The sequence below is a fragment of the Pseudochaenichthys georgianus genome, unplaced genomic scaffold (assembly GCF_902827115.2).
Source record: "Pseudochaenichthys georgianus unplaced genomic scaffold, fPseGeo1.2 scaffold_475_arrow_ctg1, whole genome shotgun sequence".
Taxonomy (NCBI): Eukaryota; Metazoa; Chordata; class Actinopteri; order Perciformes; family Channichthyidae; genus Pseudochaenichthys; species Pseudochaenichthys georgianus.
In genome coordinates, this window is record NW_027263039.1 from 132,411 (window position 1) to 144,910 (window position 12,500).

At 46.4% G+C, this 12,500-nt stretch overlaps 1 protein-coding gene across 13 annotated transcripts in view; it reads left to right on the forward strand.

Moving 5' to 3' along the window:
• eya1 (EYA transcriptional coactivator and phosphatase 1) overlaps positions 1–12,500 on the forward strand; it is a 127,125-nt gene that overhangs the window by 47,150 nt on the left and 67,475 nt on the right. For 4 of the 13 annotated variants that reach the window (XM_034078742.2, XM_034078736.2, XM_034078743.2 and 1 more), the window contains exons 2-4: positions 807–1,034; positions 8,298–8,425; positions 10,025–10,090. In XM_034078742.2, the coding sequence (XP_033934633.1) occupies positions 8,302–8,425; positions 10,025–10,090 (190 nt within the window). In that variant the 5' untranslated portion in view covers positions 807–1,034; positions 8,298–8,301. Of the gene's footprint in view, positions 1–806; positions 1,065–2,550; positions 2,653–6,205; positions 6,303–8,297; positions 8,426–10,024; positions 10,091–12,500 lie in introns of those variants that run through there. The other 9 variants (XM_034078744.2, XM_034078745.2, XM_034078746.2 and 6 more) reach the window with 7 other exon arrangements.

Genomic DNA, 12,500 nt, shown 5'->3' on the forward strand with positions numbered 1-12,500 from the left:
TGAGTACTTCTACTTTTACTCAAGTACCAGACCTGAGTACTTCTACTTTTACTCAAGTACAAGACCTGAGTACTTCTACTTTTACTCAAGTACAAGACCTGAGTACTTCTACTTTTACTTTTACTACGAGATCTGAGTACTTCTACTTTTACTTTTACTACGAGATCTGAGTACTTCTACTTTTACTTTTACTACGAGATCTGAGTACTTCTACTTTTACTTTTACTACGAGATCTGAGTCCTTCTAGCAGCTCTGAATGTGGGTAGAAAAAGCAAAACAAAAAGAGAAAGGGGAAGAGTGTGTGCGTGTGTGTGTGTGTGTGTGTGTGTGTGTGTGTGTGTGTGTGTGTGTGTGTTGTCTCCCCTTGTGTGTGTCTGTATGTGTGTGTCGCTCTCTGTGTGTGTGTGTGTGTGTGTGTGTGTGTGTGTGTGGTGTGTGTGTGTGTGTGTGTGTGTGTGTGTGTGTGTGTGTGTGTGTGTGTGTGTGTGTGTGTGTCTCTCTCTCTCTCTCTGCGTGTGCGTGCGTGCGTGCGTTGTGTCCCTGATAGTATCTGCTGAGGGCTTTAGTATAGCTCTAAAGCAGTGAGTGAGTGAGTGTGTGTGCGCGCGTGTGTGTGCGCGTGCGTGTGTGTGCGTGTGTGTGGAGCCGGTGTGCGGCACGACTCCCCCGAGCCTCCAGAGCCCAAAGTCTTCCTGAGAGGCCGAGAAACTTTCAGCTCGTTCAGAACAGCAGCAGAAACCTCCCTCCCTCCTCCCCCTCCCTCCCCCCTGCCTCTCACTCTCTCCCTCTTTTCCCTCCTCCTCAGACGCTCTCAGCCTGAAGCAGTAATCGGACGACTCCTCTCTCTCACCGGGACACGGGTCTCCTGAGATAGCGCTCATGGGTTTCCTAAAATGAGAAGGAAGAAGTAGTTGTCCACACTTCTGCTGCGGAAGAGAGAGCTTCTGTCCGTCTCCGGAGAACCTTCCGCGCGTTTTATTTTTAAAGAAGAGATTTAAGAAGGGATACAAACACGGATTCAACCAGACGTGCAGTGAGTATGACTCTAATGTCCACGCTTAAGGTGTATTTCAGTGTGTGTGTGTGTGTGTGTGTGTGTGTGTAGTATTATCTCCTTTTATTCAGTACGTGTGCGTCCGTATTAATACACTTTTTATTGAAGCCTTCGTATCCACGAGCAGCAACACCTTTTATTAATTGTTATGATATAGAAAAAAGGGACTACTTTATCTTAAATATAGTACGAAATGTAAAAAAATAATTGTAATCTGCTTTAATTCATTTAATTGCTTTTAATGTTTTGTTAATTAAAGTCAAAGCTAATGCAAATGATAATAAGTCAATACAAAATGTAATGTAAATGCTAAACGGCTTAAACATTAATTTATTGTCACACATCCACCTTTAGAAATGTAACACTCCGATGTGTAATAATTATAAATACAGTCTTTCCAACCTAAAAACCTCCTTTTATAATAAATCCCTCTCTACGTCGCAAAACAACTTACGGTGCCGTTTCCCGTCAGAAATGCATCCGACTTCCTTTTCTTTCCCCGCGCGCGGATCCTCTGCTCCCGGTGCTCTGAAGCAGCTTCTCTCTGACAGAACAAACACCCCCGCTCTCCGAGCTCTTGACGTCCGCTGCCATCTGCTGAGGCAGGAATGCCGAGGGGCTCCAGAATCTGACCCCAGATCAGGCCTCGTCTCCGGCCGCCGCGGCTCTCTTCCTCGCTCCTATCACAAGCTCCAAGAAGGCTGTTATTGTCCCGTGCGCGAGCCGCAGTTGAGATACACCGACGCACGGCTGCTCCAGCGGCGCGCGCGATCAAACAGACGCCTCTAATTAAAGCGTGTTCTGGTTTAATGTGTGATCACAAGTCGCTGGGATTATTCCCTTTTAAATCTAGTTCTGCATCCTGTAATTCCCTGCTGTTTAGAAAAGAGGTGTGTGTGTGTGTGTGTGTGTGTGTGTGTGTGTGTGTGTGTGTGTGTGTGTGTGTGTGTGTGTGTGTGTGTGTGTGTGTGTGTGTGTGTGTGTGTGTGTGTGTGTGTGTGTGTGTGTGTGTGTGTGAGAGAGAAAGAAAGAGAGGTTAGGCTCGGCTCAGACAAACGTGTGTGTGTGTGTGTGTGTGTGTGTGTGTGTGTGTGTGTGTGTGTGTGTGTGTGTGTGTGTTGCAGCCATTCACTCACACGATAACCTTATTTATCCAATTAGCAGATAATGAGGCGGCTGATTTGGGGCTGTTTGCTCGCTGTATTTGTTTTACGCTGTGTGTGTGTGTGTGTGTGTGTGTGTGTGTGTGTGTGTGTGTGTGTGTGTGTGTGTGTGTGTGTGTGTGTGTGTGTGTGTGTGTGTGTGTGTGTGTGTGTGTGTGTGTGTGTGTGTGTGTGTGTGTGTGTGTGTGTGTGTGTGTGTGTGTGTGTGTGTAGGAGCCATTGTTTGCCCGAGGCCCGATGCTGTCCGTCTTCCTCTCTTCTGGAGACGCTGAGAGACACAGAGGGCTGATTGATCCGAGGAACACGGCGGAAACTCCCATTAAGGATCCGCTCCGAGTGATTAGTGGGCAGCGGCTGTTTACTAAATACTGCTGTTCCTCGAACACACCGCCGCGTGCGTGTGCGTGCGCCGCGCGCCTCTCAAAGGGCAGGAAGTGAGCTCCACAGATTTCAATCAGTAATACCCACTTGTGTGATTGTTGCAAAGTGTTTACGTTGTGACAGATAATGAGGAAGCCGCCGAGCTCAGCGTGTCTGGAGAGGAACATGTGTGGCTTCTGAAACCGTGGAAACGGCAATTGAGTTAGAAAGTCTGCTTCCTGGTCCACGGACAGTCCCTCATATGAGATCAGGGAGACTAAGATGTTAGTGAATAACGCGTCTTCTGCTGCGAGTCCTCCCCGGCTGTGCGGTGGTCACGCCGGTCGGCAGCATATTATTAAAGTGCACCTTAAATCTTGCTCGGCGGCCGCGCGCCGGCCGTCTGGAAACCATCTGGAGGTTGAAGAGTATTAGCAGATTTAACGTCGCTATTGAGTGAATTGCTGCAGCACCGTGTCGGATTGAAGCGGATGAGAGAGACATGTGTGAATAATTAATTATTATAATTTTAAATTAGGTGTGAATGACTGTGCTTTTTTATTATTTTATTTAACCAGATATAAAAGCATTGAGATAGAATCTTGAAAAGCTGACCTGGCCAAGAAGGCAGCAACGTTACACATAACATATAAAATACAGAGAACATAACTAAGAAAACAAAAGACGAAAAGTAGTCCCTACATTGAGCACATCAGGACAGTAAGAAAGGCACTACTTATTACTGCACGAGCAGCTGGAGGTAAGGACTTCAGACGACTTCAATCTAAAACAGATCGATTCTTATTAGAAGAAATAAGACAATGCATTATAACATTATTTGTCATCGGTTTAAAAAATACATTATAAATAAATTAAAATGTAATACAATCAAACGAAAGTCCAGAGCAGTGAAAAGTATAAGAAATGAAAGAAAAATAAATAAATAATAATGTGTAAAGAGATATCTAAATAAATCGTTTTGCTATAATCTAATTTAGAATTTAGAAAAGCTGCACCACTAAATAATTAAATATCCTTTTAATTTAAATTCTGAAATATCTAAAATACTTTTCCTGTGAGGATTTAAAAAGCACGCTGCGCTCGCTGGCAGACGCACGGAGACAGCAGTGAAGTGTAGCATGTTGTAAACGGCGGCTAATTCCCCCCCCCCCCCTCACATCTGTGTCCAATTGTTGTCTGCATCTACATTCTTTGAGAGCGGATTTATTTTCCCTGGGCCACCATGTGGACTCAGCTGACCAGCTCAAGTGGGGATTAGTCGTGTTAAAGTTACATTTTGATTAAAGCATTGTCTTGCAGAAAAAAAGACTCGCAGCACGGGCTGTAAAATCAAAAGGGCTGCGAAGTCGTATCTAATAAGGATGCCACTGAGGATAGGCATCTTAAGATACTTGAAGTGGGCAGATTGCACGATTAAAAGGACTGTAAAGAATTATCGTCTCATATTTCAGGCATCGATAGACTCTCCTCGCACAATGTATCTGTTCTCTGTCCTATATGTTGCACTGTTGGAGGACTTTTTAATATCTCCACCGTAGCTTCTGTGCAAAAGTGTGCAGGTGCCGGGGTAACTCGTCGCTGAGTACAGCTGCAGGCGGTGGAGCAGCGACGGGTCCCGGGCCACGCTGCCCCCGCGCTGACGTGATGGTAGTCTGTGGCCGTGTTTACCCTCGGAGACGCAGGTCTGGGAACGAGCAAGGCGAAACAGCCGAGAGGCGAAGCGTGTTTCTCCGGTGACACTTCCAGCGCTTCATCTCCACGTTCCGCTTTGTTCCGTCGGCTTCAAAGCGCCAGCGGTTCAGGCTGAGTTGAAGACGCACATCAAAAGACGTCAGTGCCATTTTTAAACAATAAATATTTAGCGGCACAGAAGAAAGGTTTTCAAACCCCCCCCCCCCTCCTCCTCCTCCCCTCTCTCTTCACCTGGCTGCTTTCACCTGCTGCCAATGGCTCAGACACCAGCATGCTAATGGCTTCGCTGGCCTGCAGAGAAACCACACACACTCACACACACACACACACACACACACACACACACACACACACACACACACACACACACACACACACACACACACACACACACACACACACCACATCTCGCCACCACAACCCGCTGCCTGTGATCGCTGCTAATGTTCTGTGGCAGAATGTGTTCTCTTCCCTCTGCACGGCTTGTACCTCCGTGGGCTTTCTGTTTGGAGATGCCAGGAGGAGGAGGCACTCGAGTTCGTATGTAATGGTTTGTTTTCTGCTAAGATGGCTGTTAGCAGTGGGAGAGAGAAAGCTGGAATGGTCTTCATGGTGTGAAGAAGAAGAAAAGAGACCGTGCAGCTCGGGTTACCCCGGCTCGCGTAAACAGTCGGCCATTCAAAACCCATGCGAGGATTCAGTCGAATAAAGCCTTTCTCCTGACCGGTGCAACGCCTCTGACCTGCTGTGGCCCCGGCCCCCCCGCGGTGGAGTCGGCTGTAATATAGTGTTATAGCGGGGCATGTATACGGCCCGCTTGATGTTCGGAGCGGACGGCAGAATGTAACTGTCAGCTGAAGAGAGTAATAGAGGCATTCGCAGCGTCATAGGAAACATGTGTGGCTCCATCTGCTCTGCGTGGTCGTGTTCCCAGTCTCCTCCATTGTCTGAGATGCACCGCTGATCTGGGGGCCTCTAAAGTGTGTGTGTGTGTGTGTGTGTGTGTGTGTGTGTGTGTGTGTGTGTGTGTGTGTGTGTGTGTGTGTGTGTGTGTGTGTGTGTGTGTGTGTGTGTGTGTGTGTGTGTGTGTGTGTGTGTGTGTGTGTGTGTGTGTGTGTGTGTGTGTGTGTGTGTGTGTGTGTGTGTGTGTGTGTGTGTGTGTGTGTGTGTGTGTGTGTGTGTGTGTGTGTGTGTGTGTGTGTGTGTGTGTGTGGACATGAGTTATATGCTGCAGAACAAGATGTTAAAAAACAGACAGAAAGAGAGGAGATTTATATTTAATGTGTGAGTGCATTGTTCTTTTGGTGTGTGTGTGTGTGTGTGTGTGTGTGTGTGTGTGTGGTGGCCCCCAGGCCCTGGCGCTCATTAGGACCTGTCAGTATCCCGAGGGGGGGGGGTGCTGATAATATTCAGATAGTGTCAGTTGCGAATGAGAGACGTGCTGGAGATGCTGGGGTTTGTCACGCTCGACTTGTCTCTTCTCAACAAGTCCCATCTTCATTTTGCTTCACCCACCTTACCCCCCCCCCTCGCCCCCTCGCCCCCTTCCTGCTTACCTTGGATAAGCCGCTTTGCATGTTGATTGGGGGAGGAAAGCTAATCCAGCGTGCAGCTGTCGTAGACCAATGATGAATCACCTCTGGCTCGGGGAGGAGGCGAGACACAATGCGCCTCTGTTCCTCTCCGGCCGCAGAACAACAATAATGTTTTCTCAGACGAGCCTTTTTGTGTCACGGATGGCTGTGCGCCGCGACACCGGGCCGCGGTAACAAGGAGGGGCTTTGTTTGGGGCAGGTGGAGGAAGGGAGGAAGGGAGGAAGGAGGAAGGAGGGAGTGTGCTTTTGGGACTCGCAGACTTCCAGGTAAGAGCAGAGTTGATCCGCTGCCAGACGCACCACAGATTTCCTTTCTGCCGAACAGCTGGCAGCCTCTCAGAGCCGTCGATCGCAGATAGTGGAGAGGACTTTTCAAATGGGGGGGACAGTTTGTGCAGCAGGAGGACACATCGGAAGTGAGTTTTATTTAGTTGCTTTGGGGGACATTATGAGAGAGGACGTGACTTCGTGTCGTGGAAAACCACAAAGCATGTCGTGCCGTTTGTTTCCTTATAAATACATTTGTTTTGTGCCTCGTGTGCAATATGCTTTCTCCTTTAGTGCTTACTCGTCTTGAGCCTCACGTCATGTCGTTGCTACGTCTGTGGCTGGTGGGATATTATAAGAAGACTCGGCAGCTCTCGTGTTTCTTTAATTATATCGACTGATTTTTTGTTTGCAATATTATGCCTTTAATAATGAAATTGTCTCGAGCCACGAGTCGTGTGCAAAGCTGACATTATAACATCATATTCAAATGCGTATCGTAATGGAGACTGTGTGCTTTCTGACCACAGATAGTGAGGCGATTGTAAAAGTGTGAAACGCAGAAATGTCCCCGTCTTTCGTTTCGTTTCGTGTGCACGTCTGTGGCGTTGAACGTTCGGTTGTTCAGAGGTACTTTAATGTTCCTCTGAAGCAGCCTTCATGCAGCCTTTTGTGCTTTTTATAATTATAAAAACCTATTTATCTTCGCGTTAAAAATAATGTTTAAATATAAACTATTTTCCATTCATAATTAAATTCCTCTTGAGCCACGAGACGCAGTATCACGATATCACAACATCATCTCAAACAGACTATCGTAATGTAATCTTTTTACATAGTTCTGCTTTCTTGGTGCCGGCCCTCAGCGCCCCTTCGGCTCGGGGCAGAGGCCGGTGTGTCGACGGCCAGATACCCGCAGCCAGGGAACGTAATTGTAAATGGCAGCGTAATGTACCAACCGTCTCGTCCTAATCTCATTACGGCACAATGGGAGCGGCGGCCGTGCTTTCCCAATCACCCGGGCCTCCTCCTTTGTCTGCGCTCGATCAAACCCTCCGAGCGGGAGATGGAATAATGTTTTCAGTGGCGTGGTCGCTCTGTGTAAACACACACACAATTAAGAAGCGTGCCAGAGCACACACATGCCTCACGAGCTCCGCATCTGCCCCTCGCTGAGGCGTGGGCCCTGACAATCAGCAGCACTCTCACATCGCCTGAAACCAGCAGACATCTGTTCGCAGTCTGCCGCCACACACAGCGGAAACACGCTCGGAGATGCTCGCAGGAAACCCACAGTAAACACGAGACGCTGTAACGGGAGAGATGCGTCTCGGCCGTGTCGACGTGTTTACTGTTGGTTCCAGAGCTCGCTTCGGTTTCTCCGTGTGCGGCACGTTCTGCATTTTCCTTTCCGCGTGTGGCTTCTGCATCTCGGGAAGTAGTCGTTATTTAAAAACACAACGTGCAGGCATTCTATTTTCTTGATAATGAAATTGCAATTGATTTCTTTTGTTAGATATATCTTTTTAGCAGCAGCATCTGGCCTGGCATCGCACGAGGAAGTCCTCACTTCAAAATGAAACCTGTGCAAAGCCTTTATTTACATTGGGGTGAATTGTGGATTTTAAATGGAATATTTTAGGCTCTTTTATTATTATTTTTAGGGTATCTTTCTGACCCAGTCTTAGACATTGCAATCCCATAAAAAAGTCCTTATTTAAAATTCATCTTTAGTAACATTGGGGTGGATTTTAAATGCACTTTAAATACTTTTACATTTTCTTCCATGACTTTTTTATTTATTTTTTATTTGTTTGTAGTTATCTTGATTTAGTCGACACAAACACATCATTATCTGACATTAAGGTACTAATATAAAATGCAAGGTTACCTTATCATAGTATGTACTTTTAATATAATATTATTTAACACATTCTTTAATAATCGTCGTGTTATCTGTCTTTCGTATACTTGGTTATCTAAATCCGTTCTACTGCACTCTGCACTCAGCGCTGCGTGTCTTCCCTGAAACCAGAGCGAAATGTGTAATTTGATTTGGTGTGTGTGTGTGTGTGTGTGTGTGTGTGTGTGTGTGTGTGTGTGTGTGTGTGTGTGTGTGTGTGCGCGCGTGTGTGTGTCGTCAGGTCTATGGAAATGCAGGATCTAGCCAGTCCTCACAGCAGAGTAAGTGGAAGCAGTGAATCTCCTAATGGTCCCAACCTCGACAACTCCCACATCAATAACAATTCCATGACACCCAATGGCACCGAAGGTACGTGAGCTCCGTGTACACTCGCCTCCTCCTCGTCGTAGTCTTCTGTCGTAGTCACTTTAGAAAGGCCTGAGGGTGGCGTGAAACTGAGTGTTACACTTAAAGTAGCTCAGTGTAGTGGGCATGCATTTGCAGCAACAAGGCCTTTGCAAGTTAAGGGAAGAAGTGTCCGAATTTTAAGTATTTCTGATTCTAATTTCTGCAAAATTGTCTATTTTTAGACTGAGATATGGATATTTTCTCGCTTTCCTTTGAGTGATTTTCATGTTAAAGTGAATATCTGTGTGTACTAGACGTGTACACAACTCTTTAAAATACTTTTTCTCCGACTTTGAGAAACTTGGATGGATATTTCCTGTCATGTTACAGACTATACATCAAAAGTTAATCGTATAGTTTGCAGTATTGTAGTATGTACTGTAGTATTAAACAGGCAGTACGTGAGGGTAGAAAGGTAGTGTAGTATTAAACAGGCAGTACATGAGGGTAGAAAGGTAGTGTAGTATTAAACAGGCAGTACGTGAGGGTAGAGAGGTAGTGTAGTATTAAACAGGCAGTACGTGAGGGTAGAGAGGTAGTGTAGTATTAAACAGGCAGTACATGAGGGTAGAGAGGTAGTGTAGTATTAAACAGGCAGTACGTGAGGGTAGAGAGGTAGTGTAGTATTAAACAGGCAGTACGTGAGGGTAGAGAGGTAGTGTAGTATTAAACAGGCAGAGGGTAGAGAGGTAGTGTAGTATTAAACAGGCAGTACGTGAGGGTAGAAAGGTAGTGTAGTATTAAACAGGCAGTACGTGAGGGTAGAAAGGTAGTGTAGTATTAAACAGGCAGTACGTGAGGGTAGAGAGGTAGTGTAGTATTAAACAGGCAGTACGTGAGGGTAGAGAGGTAGTGTAGTATTAAACAGGCAGTACGTGAGGGTAGAGAGGTAGTGTAGTATTAAACAGGCAGTACGTGAGGGTAGAGAGGTAGTGTAGTATTAAACAGGCAGTACGTGAGGGTAGAGAGGTAGTGTAGTATTAAACAGGCAGAGGGTAGAGAGGTAGTGTAGTATTAAACAGGCAGAGGGTAGAGAGGTAGTGTAGTATTAAACAGGCAGAGGGTAGAGAGGTAGTGTAGTATTAAACAGGCAGAGGGTAGAGAGGTAGTGTAGTATTAAACAGGCAGAGGGTAGAGAGGTAGTGTAGTATTAAACAGGCAGAGGGTAGAGAGGTAGTGTAGTATTAAACAGGCAGTACATGAGGGTAGAAAGGTAGTGTAGTATTAAACAGGCAGTACGTGAGGGTAGAAAGGTAGTGTAGTATTAAACAGGCAGTACGTGAGGGCAGAAAGGCGCTTGCTTCTACCCCGGCTGAAAGCATCCCTTGTATCTGTGTTGCAGCCACTAGTAGCTGTGTGTCTAAGCACCATGTAATCATTCAAAGCCGTCGGCATGGAAACGAGAGCGCTTTGCATCGGCCCTCGACTGTACGTAGCTACCTGCTCAGGCGGCTCGCCCCCTGCTGTGTCCAGATGTGAGCCTTTGTTTAGTGAAGCCGTCCCACACAGGCGTCCCTCCTCAGACTGTCATGTGTCCCTCTGTCCTTCTGTCCTTCCCAGGTGATCACATCACAATGCTCACCACTGCAGACTGGTTGTTAGGGTCTAACGCACAGTCCGCTGCAGGTTGGTGCACTCCGGAGACGCTGAAAGCACAATACTGAGAGCAAGGACACTTTGTGCATCTGGAATCTGATTTAAAGGTCACCTGTTGCACTGTTTCTCATCAATATACACAGAGCCTGTCTCTGATTGGCTGAAACACCAGACAGATCATTGCAGCATTACCCATAATCCCCTCTGTTTCAGCCCTGTTTCCAAAGTGCTGATTCTCTGTCTGTTACTTGAAGAAGAGGGGACACATGTTGATGTAGAAGAGACATGGAGAAGAGGGGACACATGTTGATGTAGAAGAGACATGGAGAAGAGGGGACACATGTTGATGTAGAAGAGACATGAAGAAGAGGGGACACATGTTGATGTAGAAGAGACGTGAAGAAGAGGGGACACATGTTGATGTGGAAGAGACATGAAGAAGAGGGGACACATGTTGATGTAGAAGAGACATGGAGAAGAGGGGACACATGTTGATGTAGAAGAGACACGGAGAAGAGGGGACACATGTTGATGTAGAAGAGACGTGAAGAAGAGGGGACACATGTTGATGTAGAAGAGACACGGAGAAGAGGGGACACATGTTGATGTAGAAGAGACATGAAGAAGAGGGGACACATGTTGATGTAGAGGAGACATGAAGAAGAGGGGACACATGTTGATGTAGAAGAGACATGGAGAAGAGGGGACACATGTTGATGTAGAAGAGACACGGAGAAGAGGGGACACATGTTGATGTAGAAGAGACATGAAGAAGAGGGGACACATGTTGATGTAGAAGAGACATGAAGAAGAGGGGACACATGTTGATGTAGGAGAGACATGAAGAAGAGGGGACACATGTTGATGTAGAAGAGACATGAAGAAGAGGGGACACATGTTGATGGAGAAGAGGGGACACATGTTGATGTAGAAGAGACGTGAAGAAGAGGGGACACATGTTGATGTAGAAGAGACATGGAGAAGAGGGGACACATGTTGATGTAGAAGAGACATGAGGAAGAGGGGACACATGTTGATGTAGAAGAGACATGAGGAAGAGGGGACACATGTTGATGTAGGAGAGACATGAAGAAGAGGGGACACATGTTGATGTAGAAGAGACATGAAGAAGAGGGGACACATGTTGATGTAGAAGAGACATAATAGGTGACCTTTAAAAGCCTTAAAAGACAAAATGTCCCCCAGCTGCCTCACGTATTGTGTCTTTCATCGGTCGTCTGTTCAAAGCATGATTTGACACAGACTGGATTTGAGTCCTTGTTCGTGGATGTTGAAGTTTTCTTTCTCCGAGTGTGTGCGTCTTCATGCATGCACCTTGTCTAGTCCTCGGTGTGTTCCTGCACAACACGGCGGACCTCGCTGCTTCCTCCCAAAGTGCCCACGTCGTCACCTTGAGCGAGGAAGGAGAGAGTCCTCCTGCAGTGAGAGGGAAGGAGGCGAGGGAAGGAGGCGAGGGAAGGAGGCGAGGTCACACGGCGTTCGCTTCACGCTTAAAATATTTTTATATACCGTACGACATTTCAATTGCAGTCCTGCGTCTCTGAGGAGCGCTTTTAAAACGAACCGGTGCCTCTCACACACGTCTTAAGAGCCGATAATTAATAATATCATAATTACTCGCGGAACTAATTACCGTCTGATTTATGCGCGTCAAGGCGGGATATTCTTAAGACGACAGAATCAACAATTCTAAAATACAACAACAGAAGTTACAGTGCCGTGTTAGCTATGAATATTGATTTAATTTAATCGACAATAAGACAAAAAATATATTGTTTTTTGCAAAATACTTCAAATTAAATTGTAAAAAACATGGATTTTTGTTCATTTTTAAATGTGGAATGCATTTTACGCAAACATTATGGCCCCGCCCACTTTTGGGGGAAACAACGCGGTCGATACAAATTCTGACGTTTTTGCCAATCCGATAAAATATTTTGGAAAACCGTGGATTTTCTGATCTTCAAAGAGCTCGAGTACGACGGCCAGTCAGGAAAACGATTACATTCGATTATTGGGAATCGACAATCGGGCTCGATACACGGTTACATTAAAATCAGTAGGCGAGGCTGTAAGTTCTCCAGCTGTTCCGGTACGTCCACACGGCAGCTTCAGACGAAACTTCCACCGCTTCTCTGCCCGTTGACTTTGAATGGGGATGACGTCACTTCGCCGCACTGCATTGTGGGGGAGCGAAGCGAAGATTTCCAGGATGTCCAGGATTCGAAAGTTGAGCAATGTTCAACTTTTGAAGCTGAGCTGGAAGCGCCAGCCAATCAAACACGTTTATGCAAATCTGACAGTAGAAGCGCTAGCCAATCAAACCGCGTGCAAGCAGGGAGAACCGGACCGCAGTTCATTTCCTCATATTCCAAACGAGAAGTTACGGGAGCAAATCACCCGGTTCTTTACGACCAGA